The sequence below is a fragment of the Enhydra lutris genome, unplaced genomic scaffold (genome assembly GCF_002288905.1).
Source record: "Enhydra lutris kenyoni isolate GAN:26980312 unplaced genomic scaffold, ASM228890v2 scaffoldscaffold66, whole genome shotgun sequence".
Taxonomy (NCBI): Eukaryota; Metazoa; Chordata; class Mammalia; order Carnivora; family Mustelidae; genus Enhydra; species Enhydra lutris.
The window spans coordinates 396,537-412,865 of record NW_019154150.1 but is presented as its reverse complement, the minus strand read 5'-3'; the positions used below and the strand labels follow the sequence as shown (position 1 = coordinate 412,865).

Sequence of the window (16,329 nt, the reverse complement as noted above, 5' to 3'; positions counted from 1 at the left end):
ACTGTGCCTGCAGCTTTAGGGGCCTATCACCACATTTTATCCCACAACAACCCCTGGCGCGGGTACTGCTGATGTCCACACCTTCAAGATGGTGGTGCTGTGGAAATCGAGGCAAGAATCCCACAGGGTCCTCCAGCGGGGGAGTGGCGCAGCTGGGATTCAAACCAAAGACAGCAGGATGAATCACTGAACACTACAACAAAAAACTAATGATGTACTATACAGTGGCTAACTGAACATTAAAAAACAAAAAAAAAAAACCCAGAAAGACAAAAAAAAAAACAAAACAAGAAAACCAAAAAACTAAAAAACCAAAGAGCACAGGAACACTTTTACTTGACCCCTCCCAGTCCTGTCCCTCAACTTTCCTACCAAGCAACCTGCTCAGGACCCTGTAGGTGTGGCCACACCCTGGCCCTCTAGCTAGGGAGAGGAGGGAGGGAGAGCCACAGATTGTACCCCTGGTCACCATTTCTCCCTGGGTCCCAGCTCAGGGCCTGAAGGCATTGGGGACAAGGGCCAGGAGGAATTTCAGCCACAGCATCCTTAGACTTCCAAGAATTCCGAAGGAAACTCTAAAAGGGAGGCAACTGGTCCACCTCCTGTCTTAGGGTGTCTTCTGTGTTGTTCTGATAAATCCCCAAGAATTTGCCCTAGAGCAGAGGGTTCTCAAAGTACGGGCCCTCCTGGACCACCAATGCCACCTACTAGCTGCCAATGACTGGCCTTACCCCGGAGCTGCTGAAACAAATTCTGGGGGTGGGCCCGAAGCGCTGAGCTTACGCAGGCCCTCTGGGTGATTCCAGCACATGCCAGAATGGAGAATCCTCTAGCATATACACAGCCCATCTCCTCATTCTCTACCCGGGGGAAGCCCAGCCAAACTGGGCTGAGATTCTTGAGGATTATATGTTCAGAATACAGCAGCAGGGCATCAAGGATCCACACTGTAAGAAAATAATGCCGTTGCTCAATCAAGCAGTATTCCTTTATGCTGTTTTACGAAGTGCTAGCTTCCTCCCTTATTTAAACTTCTCCAAACAAAGAGACCATTTTGAGAAATGAACATACTGATTCTCAAAAGATCTTGCATGACAACGTAATTACAAAATCCTAAAACAATGAAAATAAGGGGCGTGAGTCCTGGAAAACCTCTCAGAATGCAGAGCTCGCTACTATGAAAAGCACTGAATGCAGAAGGCTTTGCAGATGCTCAGGGTCACTGTCTATCTGTATAAATAGGAAGGCTGTTCTTGGGGCACTGGAGCAGCCCATCTATCATCTGCAGGGGGTAAAGGGCCATCCCCAGGGCTGCCCTTCTGTAAACCAGGAGGCCCACATGCTTCTAGGAGACCAGGCTCTGTGACCCTCCTGATCTTGGCCGACCCTCCAGACATGCTTTTCATCCCCTGCCACCTCCCCCAAGGTAGGCTCCAGGGATGACCATGGAGCTCCTGGAAAGGATCTGAGTCCAGGAGGATGGGAAGCTCACTCCCCTGCCTCTGGCTCCAGCCCCTGCTCACACAGCCCATGTGAGCTAGTTCTAGGCAGCCACGGCTCAAGGGGGTGCTGGGCTCCAAGTCCCTTCGACACCTGGGTCACTGACACCAGCCTCGGCAGGTGACTCTCCCAGCCTCAGTGCACTTCTGTCTCTGTCCCTTCCACCATTCCACCCAAGTTCTTTCAGACAACAATTCCCTCAGTCAGCATGGCCTTCCCGCATTTTGTTCTGTCCAGTAATTTGGTTACTGTGCCAATCATGTCTTCAAGCAGCACAAACACCAACACCATTAAGAACTGAGGGGAGGGACCAGCGTCTCCCCCTGCCCACCCACTGGAAACACTGCTCTGAAAGCAACACACATCCCCCTGGTTAGGAGCTCCAAGAGCCCCTCTCCTCCCTCCCCTGCCCCCACTTGTAAGATGTTTGCAGAATAACCGTCAGAGTGGCTGCTGGGCTGTGCGCTCCAGGAAGGCAGGAACCCGGGCGACATTTGCAGCAGCCAGCAGACCACGGCACTGCGTAGGTGCTCAATAAACGGGCTTGCAAGAAAGCAAGCCACCCAACAAAGGGAGGCAGACAGAAGGGAAATAAAGACATGGAAGAAAAGAGGAAAAAATAAATTTTTAAGGAAGGAAAACTAAAAACAAAAAGAGAAAGAATTAATTGGGGTTATAAGGATCTGCATGTTCATAAGTCCAGGTAACTGGCCTCTAACCTAGGATTCTCTCAGCCAATGCAGGGTGCTATGTGAGACAGGCGACAGCAGCAATTCACACCCCTGTCCCGTCATCAGTCCTCACTTCCCTGTCCAGTCAACTCATTCAAAATGACAGTGATGTGACTTGTACTTCAACTAAAAAACAAAACAAAACGAAACAAAACACCCAAGCCCAATCCATCTAAAACAAATGAGCAGAATTTCCATTTGTATGACTAGGTCACTGTGGACCTTGATGGTTCGGGTCTCGAGGCTTCCTTGTGGAAGCCGCTCTAGACCTGAGTCAACCAGAACCATCAGTCACACAGGTGTGTTCACTTTTGGAGGAAGTTTCGATCCCATTTCTCCATTGATGAAAGGGAGGCAACAACATTCCTAATTCCTACCCCAGGCTATCTTTTGTGTGTTCTGGCCCTTTGAGATCTATGGTAGATCAGTGACCCAGCCCACAAATTCTCTGGGTCCCCTGAGATGTGCTGTTCCTCTGGACTGTGACACCTGAGCTAATTCAGGGTGGGCTCTTAAGACTTTTTTATTAAATCACCCACCCTTAACCGTGCTGACTGCCCTCCCTGGTTGGGGCCCAGCTCTCAGATCTCTGGCCACGAGCCCCTGCCCTGCTTCTTACCCAGAAGGAGCCTAGTCCCAGCTTCCACAGTCTGAGGGGAACAGTGCTCTCTCACACTATAACTGCTCCCCAGATCCACTGCTCCCAGGAGAGGCAGGGTCTTTCAGGACCTCCTCTATGGAACAAAACCCAAGTTCCTTGGATACTGGAGCATCTATGTGCTTCTTACACAAGACCTTGCATCACAGACAGAGTGACCCTCCAACCTGGGGGAGACATCTGCCTCAACACATGTCAAAGCCCTCGGACAGGTGGGTGACACTCTTGACCTCCTGGGCTCTGGCCATGAGACATGGATAAACTTTTTTAAAAATGATAATAGTAATAATTCCTAGGAGGATGGGTGCTGCATTAAGAACTCTCACCATATAAAATGCATCCCAGGTCTGCAGCGTTCTACAATTACCAGAACAAATCCATATCCACTAATTAACTTTGCCCTCAAAGCATAAGCAGAAAGGCCTCAAGGTATCTGAAGGAGAAACTGAGCCCCAAAGGGTGGGCAGAAGCCGGCCAAGACTGGCCGGCAGTTAGCAGCAGACCAAAGGCAAACCCATTCCCATGTGACGCTCACAGCTTCTGATGCTCTCCAAACAAAAGGATGGATATACACCTGAAAGGACCGAAAACCGTGTCCTGAAAAGAGTATTTGCACACCCATGCTCCTAGTAAAACTATTCACAATAGCCGAGAACCAGAAACAACCCAAGCGCCCATCAACAGATGAATAGATAAACATTCAACAAATATCAATACACATATGCTGGAGTGTTATTCAGCCTTAAAAAGGAAGGAAATTCTAACATACGCTACAATGTGGATGAGCCCTGAGGGAATTATGGCTAAATGAGATAAAGCCAGTGACAAAAGGACGAATACAGTAGGATTCATCTTATTTCGGGTCCCCAGAGAAGTCAAAGTCACAGAGACAGCAAGAAAGATGGCTGCTGCCAAAGGCTGGGGGAGGACGAATGCGGAGCTAGTGTTTAATGGAAACGGGAGTCTCAATTCTGGGAAGATGAGAAAGTTCCAAAGAGGGCTGGAGGGGATGGTGACATGATAATGTGAGTGTGCCACCAAACCGCACACTTAAGAATGGTGAAAATGGTAATTCTGTTATGGGCGTCTTACCACAATGATAGAAAGGGTAACCTCCGCCATGGCGACCATGTTGAGTCAGTGACCCACCTGTGATCTTTCCTTGCCTGATCTTCTGCACCTTGTAGCGAATGGAGGTCCCCACCATCAGGTAGACGTCGTAAGCCGGGTTCAGAAGGATGTTCTCCAGAATGAGCAGCCTGACCTCCGCAGGGCGCACGTGCTTGGAAGAAAGAGGGTAGAAAGGGTGAGGCGGGGGGAGGGGGGCTCAGCGGGTGCAGTCAGTTAAGCCTCCGACTCTTGACCTCAGCTCAGGTCTCGATCTCAGGGTCGTGAGTTTGGGCCCGGCGCTGGTCCCTGCACCCAGCACAGAGCCTACTTATTAAAAAAAGAAGAAGTGAGGTGTGGGTGGGGAACAGGGAGCAGTGTGGGCAGGAGAAAGAGAGTCTAGAACTTCTCAGCATGTTTACGTGGGGATAGGGAAGTTAGTGGTAAAGAAACAAGGCAATGTTCAGAGCCCCACACCTTCAGACCCCTCAAAGCCCCAAGGGAGCCCTGTGTGTTCACGAGGCCCGTGTCCAGTGGCTACTGCTGGACCGTGCTGAGCACGTCACTTTACATTAATGTACACTATAGCTCAATGTGCAGTCATCATAGTTACACAGAAAGAAAAGTAAGGAGTGAGATCATGGATACTGTGGCCACCAGGGGCTCAGGGGCTCCACCCACGAAAGCCCAAAGATCAGGGAGCTTGGGGAGCCAAGGGCAAACCTGAAAAGGGGGAGCAACACATGTCCCTCCACCCCACCCCCATCACGCCGTGACCTCCTCATCGGGAAATGGCATGAAAGACTTGAAATGGGAGAACGGTCACCAGTGTCGAACCCAGCACACCCCTTGGATCACCGGAGTCTCTGGGGGTCCGCGCCTTCCCTTGCCTTTGATCTACTGGCAACTCGTCAACGTGGAGAAAACTTGGCAAAGAAAATGATTCTCATCCACAGAAATGCCAATACATTGTCTCAGGTGGAGAGGGCATCGATCAGCACCCCATGGATACTGACCAGTTCTGCGTCTGTTCCTAAATTCTTGAGGGTCTCCTGGGCCCCAGGTGTAACATCTTACAGGTTTCCTCACTTAATAGGAAGTTACATAGTATCTTTGACTCATCCAAAGAGACAAAAGCAGCCCTTGGGCCGGGCTCTGCTCTGGTGAGTGCTTTCTAGTGTGGCAAGCAGGGAAGCCTCCTACATGCACCAGGCAGGACAAGAGGGAATTCCAGCTCAGGGGTGGGGTAGGCTGGGCTCAGGCCCCAAATAACAAGAGGCAAATGGTCTCCAAACACGATCTGCAGGGTGCTACAGGATGAGCCCCTGTAATGTGGCATGTCCTGTGCTTCTAAAACCCCCCACGACCCCTGGCCTACAGGCTAAACGACGAAAGAGGGCATCAGGAGGCGTTCTCTCATCTGTCACTTTAGAAAGTCAATGGTGGATGGAGTACCACACCCTCCCTGTGTGAGCTCCAGGAACCAGGCAAACGAAAGGAAGGTCTCAGGGTTGTAGTTCAATGGAGGCAGGGCAGACATGTGCCCATGAGAACAGGGAAAGAACCAGGACCTCTCCTTTCTGCTGTCCTATACCCCTCTTCCAGACGGTGCCAGAGCAGGTCCCAGTGAGGCCAGGGTAACTGGGGGAAGGGGAGGAGAAGGAAGGAGTCTTAGCTCTCCACAGATGGGACTACCAGTCCGAGGGCTCAGAGTGGGACCTAGGAAGGGATGGCATGGAGGACACCTGGAAGCCCCCAGTTTTTCCAGAGCTCCAAAGGCTTGGCTGCATCCCTCCACAGGGACCAGTGCAGGGGGGCTGCTGAACATCAGTGGGTTAATGGGCATTCCCTTCCCTGACCTGCCTCGAAATGGACCTTGGACCAACTACTTTGTGACTCTGGAGATAGTGCCCTCTGGTCTTCCAACTACCTCCCTCAAAAGCTGTGGAACCCTTCCTCCAAAAACCAAACCCAACGAACAGAAACACAGAATCACACTCTGAAGTTCCCAGTTCATGAAGAGTGAAACTTTCATGGTACCATGCCTAAATGTGCTCACAGGCATGAGCCACCTCAAGGAGCCCAGTGCCCCTCGACCCCAGGGGCCCACCTTGTAGACAGCCTCCTGGATGCGCGCCTTAAGCTTGGAGCTCCCCGTCTTCATCCCGGACACGAGGACGGTGTCCCCCTGCTTGGCCACCTTCTCCATCTCAGAGATGTAGGAAGGAGGGATGTACGTGGACTCCAAGAACGTGAGGATTCTGGAGAAGGAAGATGTCATCAGACCTGAGTGCAAAAGCAAGGACCCTAACAGATTCACCCGTTGCTGGCACCTCCTGGGAGGGGCCAGACCCTTAAGTGAGGGGCGGTGCCCTGCTTGGCGCCACATAGAAATTTGTCCCCGAAACTTCCTACATCAGAACTGCCCACCTCCTGGTGAACAGTGCAGACTCCTGGGCCCCGTACAGGCCTTTGTCTGCAAGAAGGCTGGCACTGTGCTTTTTATCAAAATCACATGCGATGACGGTGAACCCTGATACATGAGGACCACCTGCTTGGACAAAATGCTTCACGCTCACAGGTGTGACAGGTGAGGCCCGTGGAAACTAGGAAGCAGGCCCAGGAGCACAGACCCAGCCGGGGTAGGGCCAGCAGTGCCCACCAGGCTCCCAGGGCCCCCTGTGATGTTCTACCCACCCCTCTGGGCCAGCTCCCGCCACTGGGAAATGATGTTCAATGACCCTTCCTCCAGTGTCAGGGAGAGGGTATCACACCCATCCTATCGCCCCACGGTAAGACATTGGGCTGTGGGGAGAAGCCCCACACTGGGAGAGAAGTTGGGATGCAGAGACCCCACCGTGGAGGCCAGAAGCTGGGCGGCTTGAGGGACCCTTTCCACGCGGTCTCTCTCTCTCGCAGCCTGCGATTTAGGTGAGCCCGCCTTTCCACTTGAACAAGAGCAGGGCGCAGGACGCGCTTCCATTCTCCCCAGCATCTGCGGGCTGTGGTAGTGTGCTGGGACTAATTTCCCTGTCTGGTTTGACTAGGTGTCACATGCTGGTTTTAATGAAAACCCAGGGCACTCTGGTTGCAACCGGCCTTAGTGCTTTCGATTTCAGTTGACATTCAGCTCACGTACAGAGTGCATGGACGCTCAGGGCGCTGTCATGGTAGGAAACGCACCTGCTAGCACAGACTGGGGCAGGGAACCAGCGTTCTCTGAATGTCTAGCAGGTGTCAGGCCCAGGGCGGGGCTCCGAATACCATGTGGACCCACACAGCCGCCCTCAGAAGTAGCCACAATCCTCCTCTCCCTCCGACAGAGGGGGGACGCCGACGCCCAGACGGGCTGCACCCCTTGACTGAGGCAATAGGCAGGAAGTGACCAGGCCAGGTTGGGAATCCGAGTCTCTTTGACTGTCCAGCCCATGTTCCTGGCTTCGTGAGACACCAGAAATTCCAGAGCTCATGCAGAAGACGAAGGTTGAGGGCCCCATGCCCCCCTGCCCCCAAAGACCTCTGACCCAAAAAAGCAACCCGCCTTGCACAGTATCAGGGCATAGTGATGTCTGCCATGGGAATAGGCATGGGCTAAGCCAAGATGTTCCCTAAAGCCTGGAGCTGGACTTGGAAAGGTGTAAACGGAAGACCAGATTCTTAACTCCCCACAAAATACTTACTAATTGCAAAGGGATAGGACAGTGACTTTACAGTGGGGCACCTGAGCAGGCACCATCTACCCCAAGTGATGACCGTGAATGTCGTCCGTGATAGACCCACCAAACCGTGATAAGATACAATCAGGAGAATACAGAAGCTCACCTCTGTGATCTTCCTGCCAAAGATGCAAAGCTCTGCATCTAATCAGGAGGGAATATCAGATAATCCCAAAATGAGGGACATTCTACAAAACAACTGAACTGTAATCTTCACAAGCATCTTGGTCCCCAAAGAAAGAAAGACCAAAGAACTATCTTAGGCTGAGAAAGATAGGACGACAGACAGCAGGCGACTCTGGCTGGGTTTTGTGCTTCCTATGAACGATATAACTAGGATAGACTGGCAAGACTTGAATGAGGTCTGATGACTGTAGGCATCAGTGTTCATCTCCTCATTTTGATGATGTTGCACGTAAGCTGGAAAATGTCTCCATGGTAGCAAAGGCACATTAAAATAATTAGGGACATCAAGTTGGCTCTCAGATGGTTCAGGGACACCACTTTTTGTACTATACTTGCAACTTTTCTGTAAGCTGAAAATAGCTGCAAAGTTTTAAAGGGGCACCTGGGTGGCTCAGTCAGTTGAGCATCTGCCTTTGGCTTAGGTCATGATCTCAGGGTCCTGGGATCAAGTCCCGATCGGGCTCCCTGCTCAGCGGGGAGCCTGCCTCTCCCTCTCCCTGCTGCTCCCCTCCGCCTGTGCTCTCCGTCAAATAAATAAACAAGATCTTTAAAAGAATTTCATTTTTTTAAGTTAAGTCTTCCTCCGCAACTAGAGAGTATGTTAAGTGAAATAAATCAGTCAGAGGAAGACAAATACCATATGATTTCACTCACAAGTGGAATTTCAGAAACAAAATAAACAAGCAAAGGAAAAAGAAAAGAGAGAGAGAGAGAGAGAGACAACCCAAGAAAGAGTCTTAATTATAGAGAACTTGTGGTTAGCAGAGGGGAGGTGAGTGGGGGGATGGATGACATAGGGGATGGGAATTAAGGGGGGCACTTTTATGAGCACTGGGTGATTTATGGAAGTGCTGACTCACATATTATACCTCTGAAACTAACATAACATTGTATGCTAACTATACTGAAATTAAAATTTTATAAAGACTATAAGAGGATATTTTAAAAAATTAGATCTTCTTCTCTTAAAAGAGACTTTAAAACTTGATACGATAAGGCCTGAGGCACTGCAGGGTAGCAAGGGATATGAGCCCAGTCCTTGGGTCTACACCAGGACCGGCCAACAGGACCTTCTGCTCCCCATCTTCTCTGTGCAACGTGTCATAACCACTAGCCACATAGCAAACAAGCACGTGAGACAGCCAGTACATCCAAGGAACTGGAGTTTTCATTTTACCTCATTTAAATTTAAATAGTCAGGGTTGGTGGCTACCATATTGGGTAGTGAAGATTTATATAGCTGTGAATCCAATTCTAGCTCTGCCACTTACCAACTTGATCAGAGGCTTAAATCTTTGTTTCTTTGTCTGAAAAATGGCAAAAATGGTGGTACAGAGCACATAACAAGCCCATCTGTATCCCCCCGTGCTGGGGAACACAGCCTCTTGCTCCTGTGAGGGCTGGAAATGTCTTCCCAGCCACAACCTGTCTCCCCTTTAACTCACCCCCAGTGAAGGGCTGCTCTCTGAGGCGACATGCAACCCTTCCCTGTACCATGTGACAGCTTCCATTATCTGGGGCAAGTCTTCTCTTCCACAGCTGGGCATGCCAGCCTCCACCACAATTTCCCACACCCAGCGCACACCCCAGCGGGCAGCAGAAGCAGCAAGGTTCCCACACAGCTGTGGGAGCCGAAATGCTCGTCCTTGCTCAATCATGGGGGATGCCAGGCCAGCCTCCTGACGACCCTGGGTTCCTTGCTGATGGTGATGACGCTTCTCAAAGCCCCCCACCCTGCCTGGAGCCAACTGACACCTCCTTCCCGCTTTTCCTGCAAAGGTGAGGCATCTCTTACCGCAGAGCGTTGTGGGAGTCCGAGAACCCATCAGCCTCCGTGTCTTTCACGATCGTCCAGTCAAAGACCAGCCCAGCCAGGGTGCTGAAAGTGTTCCCTGCAGGAACAGATGGGGGGGATGGGGGGAGCAGAAAGGCTCAGAGTTAACTCCCTGGGGTGAGGGGAAGGGGAAAATGCACTCAGGACCACCCCTCTGCAAAGCAGGTGTTATGCCCCCATTTCAGGAAAAGGAAACTGAGGCCTCAAGGGTCAGGGGATGAAGGGTGACAGCTCATCTCTCCCCTGGATGCTGGGACTCCCAGGGTCCCAGTGTGGAGGAGATGGCAAGCCACCCAAGCCAGACTTAGCTCTGCAATCGGCTTGCAGTCCAGGATGTCAGGACATGTGAGCCCAACTGGGCCCAGTAATGATTTTGGAGACAGGACTCAGAGTGGGTCCTAACACTCTAGTGTGAGTACAAGGTCTGGTTGGGCATCAATCAACACCCCGCAATGGGGTGGGAGATGGCAACCAATGGCTCTGAGGCCCCATCTCCTCTGAGCTGTGGCTTTGCTTTTACCTAGGCAACACTGCTTTTACATTGTTGAGTTATGTCCCATCATCTCAAATTAAGAAATGCGCCAAATAAATTCAACTCCCAAGTTCTCTTGGAAAGTCTACAGAGTCGGCTTCCTGGGCCAATGTCCCTCTGCAGACCAGTGGCTGGCTCAGCCTTGCTAGAAGGGATCATGGTCTTGGATTTGCCACACTCCCCACCATGCCCTATTGCCCCCCTGCCCCCCGCAATACCGCAATAGTCCTCATCTGCATTCCCTGCCTGGCAACCCAGATAAGAGCATCTGGGATCTGGAAAAGCTCCTTCTACAGTGCAAAGGGTAAGGCACTTAATGCCAGATGGGCCCCAGGTCCTGCCCCACCCCACCTGTGGGATCTCAGAAGCCAAAAAAACATTGCTTAGCAAAAGCTCCAGAAAACTGGGCTGTTGTCTTTACCGTTACTTTTAGGCCAACACACAGTTATGCTGTGACCCAGCAATTCCGCCCCTGCAGATGCACAAGAGAAATGAAAACCATGTCCACAAAAAGACCTGTACATGAATATTCACAGCAGCATTATTCACAACAGCCAAAAGGTAGAAGCAACCTAAATGTCCATCAACAAATGACTGGATAAACAAATGTGCTCTCTCCACACAGTGGGATGTCATTCGGCCATACAAAGGAAGGAAATACTCGGCACAACGTGAATGAACCTTGGAAACATTATGCCAAGTGAAAGAAGTCAGACTCAAAAGACTGTACCATTGTATGATTCTACTTATAGAAAATGTCCCCAATAGACAAATCTGTATATACCAAAAGTAGTGGTTGCCAGGGGCCGGAGAGAGGAAAGAATGGGAAGTCACTGCTCAAGGGTACTTGGTTTCTTTTCTGTACTGACGCAAATGTTCTAAAATCAGCTAGTGTGATGGCTGTACCACTTCGTGAAAATATTAAAAACCACCGAACTGTACACTTTAAATGGATGAATGTCATGGTATACAAATCTTTTTTTTTTTTTCAAGTAACTTAAGACAGGAAATAAAACAGAGTAGTCAAGAGCATGTGGTCAATAAAGTTTTATTAGAACACAGCCACTATGCAACCTTTAGGGCTGCTTTAGAGCGACAGTGGGGGGCGCCAAGTACATATAGCAGAGACGGCATGGCCAGTAAAGTCTAAAACATTTACTCTCTCTGGCCCTTCACTAGAAAGGTCTGCTGAGCCCAGGCCAAGAGAGTGGACTCAGGGACCAGGCCGGAGCTCAGACTCTGGTTGTGTTACATACTAACTATATATGACTTCTCCCTGCACACACGTGTTTGTGTTCACCCTCTGTGCCTCAGTCTCATCATTGGCTGTGAAATGAAGTTAGAACATGCAAAGTGCTCAGAGGAGTACCTGGCCCTGGCGTGGCGTCAAGTGTGGTCATTTATTCCCAAGATCAATGAGTCATCCCCGTGGGGAGCTCCTATCATCTCACTGCGCAAACCCCTCCCCCAGCTCCCTCACTTGAAGACCAAGTGCAAACCCCATGTGGGCAATGCAAGGTCCTTTACCTTCTGCATCCCCCCTCCCCGCCACCCTACTGCGAGTTTTATCTTCTCCAGAAGAAAATGGCCTTCCAAGGTGGGCAAACACCACACTCTCCATGGCTTGGTCAAACAGCATGTCCCTAAGAGATCATCCTAACTTCTGTCCCCCACACCCAATTTCCAACGTGCCCCAGGTCGCCTTACATCTGATTTGATGACAAGTAGCACCTACTGAAATGCATGTGGTCCTCCCTACAGCCTGAGCTACTGAGGCAGAAGGCAGCCCTTCCTTCCCAGCACCTGGCAGGATGGCCAGCAGGTGGAACTGCTCAGACGCCACCAGGCTCACTGAGACCCGCTCTGTGTTGCCCAGCATGAAGCTCTGTACATGCTTCTTACTGAATCCTTGCAAGCCCCACGTAAGCACCACTATCTCAGTTTCACAGACCAGAGAACAGATCAGAGAAGTGAGGCAGCTTATCTGATAAATGAATGGACAGGAATAAGGGACCTGACTGATGCTCTAGAACCATGACTTTGTCCTCCAGGCACACTTGGCAATGGCTGGAGATACTTCTGGTCATCAAAACTTGAGTTCTGGGGTGCATGGGTGGCTCAGTGGGTTAAGCGTCTGCCTTTGGCTCAGGTCGTGATCCCAGGGTTCCGGGATTGAGCCCCACATCGGGTTCCCTGCTCAGTGGGGAGCCTGCTTCTCCCTCTCCCTCTGCCTTCTGTTCTACCTACTTGTGCTCTCTCTCTCTGTTTCTCTAGCAAACAAATAAAATCTTTAAATAACAAACTTGGGGAATTCTACTACTTCTTGTGGGTGAAGGCCAGAGATGTTACTGAGCACCCTACATAGCACGAGACAACCCCTACCACAAATAACTCTCCACCCCCCAGTGCAGATACTACCCTAAGTTGGGCAGTTCTAATCTAGAGAATTTTATTTTTGAGCAGAGGGAGCTGGAGTGGCCAGGGAAGGTTTCAAAGGCAAGGTGAGCCAAGGACTGGGCTTACGTTTTGGGAGATCCCTCCTCTGAAAGACATCTGTTGCCTGAGTCACTTTCTCCAACGGGAATCTTAACCTACAAGTTTCCCTTTGCTCAGTTTCCCAAGAGGTCAGGCTGCACCCAAGACAGTCCAAAAACAGATCTCCTCAGAACCCCAGAACAATCTAATGTTGGACTCTGGTGAAGTAAAGTGAATGACGGCACTCGGGCCAGCACAGGGAGGAGACCCAGTGCACGCACACACATGCCCAGGTGCACCCTGCAATCCGGACCAGGAAGCCAACCCCAGCCCTCAAAGCTGGGCAAGAAGGACACTCCCACCATTTCCAGCACATCCAGGGAGCATCTCCCAGCTTCCTACTACTGCCAAGACACTTTACCCAGCACTGTCCTGGGCACAGAATCAGCCTCTAGGAACTGCCAAATATCTCATCTCACAGGCCCTGCCACAGAGGCCAAGGAGTGTCAGCCCCCCAAGGGTCTGAGAGCCACTCGGTGGTCCTGACCTCGTCAGCGTCTCCCCAACACCAGCTCTGCCATCGGCTGGAACTGCCCTCCCCAGGGGAATGGCAGGGCCGGACGTGAGGGGACAGCGAGCAAACTGCTGGGGGCCTGTCCTCACCTTCAGAGTCCAGAGCTTGGACCTTCAGCTCCAGGGGGGAGTCCTCCAGGTACAGCTCGCGGGTCGTGGAGACGATCTGAATGCCGTGGATGAGGTCGACGATGGCATCACAGCGGAGGACCTGGCCCGTGGCTGGGGGATGGGCATGGAGGGGTTGACAGAGAAGGTGGCGCCCTGACCACCACCCCACCTCCAGGGTCTCCTGGGTCAGGTGCTCTCTCACTTTGGCAAGGACGTCAGCACTCAACAGAACCACCACCACGATGTGGAGCTGGGAGAACCACACTGACTCTCAGCATCCAAGCCGCTGACCAACACACGGGCTTTCCGGAAGTCAGCACAGACCCGTGCAGAGTAAGGGCTCAGAGGCATTTTCATGGCCTCTCTTGTTCTTCAGCAACATGAGCACCAGCATTTACAGCTGCACACGAGAAAACTCCTTGGAGAAAATCTGGTTTTGTTTGGGGTGTGACCACTAAGTTAAAAGCCCAGGGTACATTACGATGAGTTAGCACCAAAGAAGATAATGCAGTTTGGAATGCTTGTCCCTATGCTCCAGTCAGGAACTGCACCCGGAGTTCGTCTGCTTACACTGGTTTTTATACGAGACCATCAACTGTACTACAGAATGAAAGGGTAGTGTGAGCGAGCACATAGCCTTTTTTACTAGCTCCTTAAATGCAATACATAAATGGTGTTACCCGGGGAATTCTCCAGTGTAAAAACAACAGCAGATGACACAAAAACATCCTGCCCACTCTCCAGGCACTGTAGAAACCACCTGTGCCCCATTCACAGTACCTCGTTAGAAAGCACCACATCAGAATCTTTCAACTCATATGTAAAACTGGGAACCTATCCTTGGTAGCAAATAGCTCCAAAGAACCCTAAGTTGTCCCCTGGACAAATATATTTATTTTTCTATATAACACCCCACAGGCACCAAAAACAGTCTAAATGTCCAACAGAAGGGGATCCTTATAGGACAAGCCCCTGTGAGGAATGGTGTTGAGTCATTAAAAATAACCCTATAAAAATGAAAACTTCACATCATGTTAAATGGCAGAAAGCATGCCAGAAAATGCCATTAATTGTCTTCCAAGCAGTTTACAACCATAACAGGTTAAACTAAACATGGGCAGTAAAAGAACTGCAACAACTTTTTTTCATTTTGACTCAAGACCCATTGAGAGTTATTTGGTTAACAAGTAATTATTTAGAAATGAAAGGCAGACTCCACAGAGGGAAAACAGGACATAGCCCTGACGGAGGGGCCAGGGTGGGTCCTGCCTGGGCATCTTCTGACCCAACAAGAGAGAGAAGAGGGCTGTGGGGCTGAGGTCTCAGTGGGAGGGGCAGGTGCAGGGAAGGTGATGGGGGTGCCGCCTCCCGTCTCTTGCCGCCCCCCCACCCCAGGGATTCCCACAGGGTACTCAAAGCTCTTACTGATGTCCTCGGCGAAGATGATGCTGGTCAGGCGGGCAGGCTGGGACAGGCGGGCCTGCACCACGGCCTTCTGGGAGCACTGGGCTTCGTCGGCACCCAGTGGCTCTATACTGGCCACCTCTGGCCGGGTCGATGACCTGGGGCAAAAAGGTCAGAATTTACTCTCTGGAGCTACCCCAGAAGGCACAGCTGGGGCCTGAAGCCAAAGCTGCAGTTCCCCATCCTGGGCTCTGCCCCAGACTGAAACACAGAATTGAGGTGGGCAGTGTCCAGGATCTTCCCACCCAGGAAGAAGGGCCTGGCAGAGGCCCCTCTCATAGGAGCATGACCACCTGGGTGCATGGGACCTCCACAAGCATGCGCCCACCAAGCAAATGAACCAGGAGACCATGGTCGCCTTGTAAGACTAGTCTGTGGAACTAGGAAGAATTCTCTCTTGGTGGGAAAACTGCCTCTGGGGTCTGGTAAGGAGGAACCACCGTGTGTCATAGCAGGCACCAGCATTAACCACCACCAAATAAGTCCCATAAAACCTGGAGATCACTGACTATAAAGATAGCAAACAACCGTAAAGTCCAGTGTGCCCGGAGCTGACCTTAAGGTGAAGCTGGGGAGAAAGGCACATCACACACAAACAGACCAGTAAAATCTATGAGCTGCCTTCCCATGGAGAGACAGGGCTTGACAACAACAGGAGGAAGGGAGAGCGTGATGGGGGAAGTGACCCAAGGTCAGTGCCACGGTTTCTCACCTATGACACAGCCTGATGACAGTTTTGGGATCCAGGCAGGATGGGAATGAGTGGTTATGAGCAAAGCGGATACTTCCTAGAGCTGAGTGAGTGTCATTATGGTTCTCTGCCGACAGGGGGCACCGGGGAGCTGCTGGGGGAGGCCTCTCAGGGCCTACCACAGGAAGATCAGATGTTTGGGGCAAGGCCCTGAGGTGGGAGCAGCCAGGAGCACTCAGAGAACAGGAGGGCTAGTGTGATCTGAGGCCTGGGACTCAGGTCAAGGAGATGGACAGAGGCCAAGGTCAAGGAGGTGGAGACGCTGGCCACAGCCTGTGTTCTTAACCACCACCCCAAGCTGCTAATGGCTTTCCTTGAGAATTTTTTAAAATTTGGAGTCTGATCCTCACAGGGAAATGTAAATCAAAACCACAACAGTTCACACCTCACACCTGTTAGAATGGCTATCATCAAAAAGATAAGAGATAACAAGTGTTGGCAAGGATGTGGGGAAAAGGGAACCCTCCTGTACAGTTGGTGGGCATGCAAATTGGTGCAGCCCCTGTGGAAAACAGTATGGAGGTTCCTCCAAAAAAATTAAAAATAGAACTACCATATGATTCATCAATTCCACTTCTGGGAATATATCCAAAGTAAATGAAATCACTAACTTGAAAAGATATCTGCACCGCAATGTTCACTGTTGCATTATTCGCAACAGCCAAGACACGGAAGCAATCTAAGTGTCCAT

At 51.0% G+C, this 16,329-nt stretch overlaps 1 protein-coding gene across 1 annotated transcript in view; it reads right to left on the bottom strand.

The window, feature by feature from the left end:
* The window catches only part of LOC111159061 (nucleoporin 210), a 104,508-nt gene that overhangs the window by 70,010 nt on the left and 18,169 nt on the right, over nt 1–16,329 (bottom strand). Inside the window, exons 2-6 of the mRNA XM_022521440.1 lie at nt 14,849–14,985; nt 13,403–13,534; nt 9,694–9,790; nt 6,107–6,257; nt 4,039–4,171 (exon numbers count right to left, since the gene is read on the bottom strand). Of these exons, the coding sequence (XP_022377148.1) occupies nt 4,039–4,171; nt 6,107–6,257; nt 9,694–9,790; nt 13,403–13,534; nt 14,849–14,985 (650 nt within the window). The remainder of the gene's footprint in view (nt 1–4,038; nt 4,172–6,106; nt 6,258–9,693; nt 9,791–13,402; nt 13,535–14,848; nt 14,986–16,329) is intronic.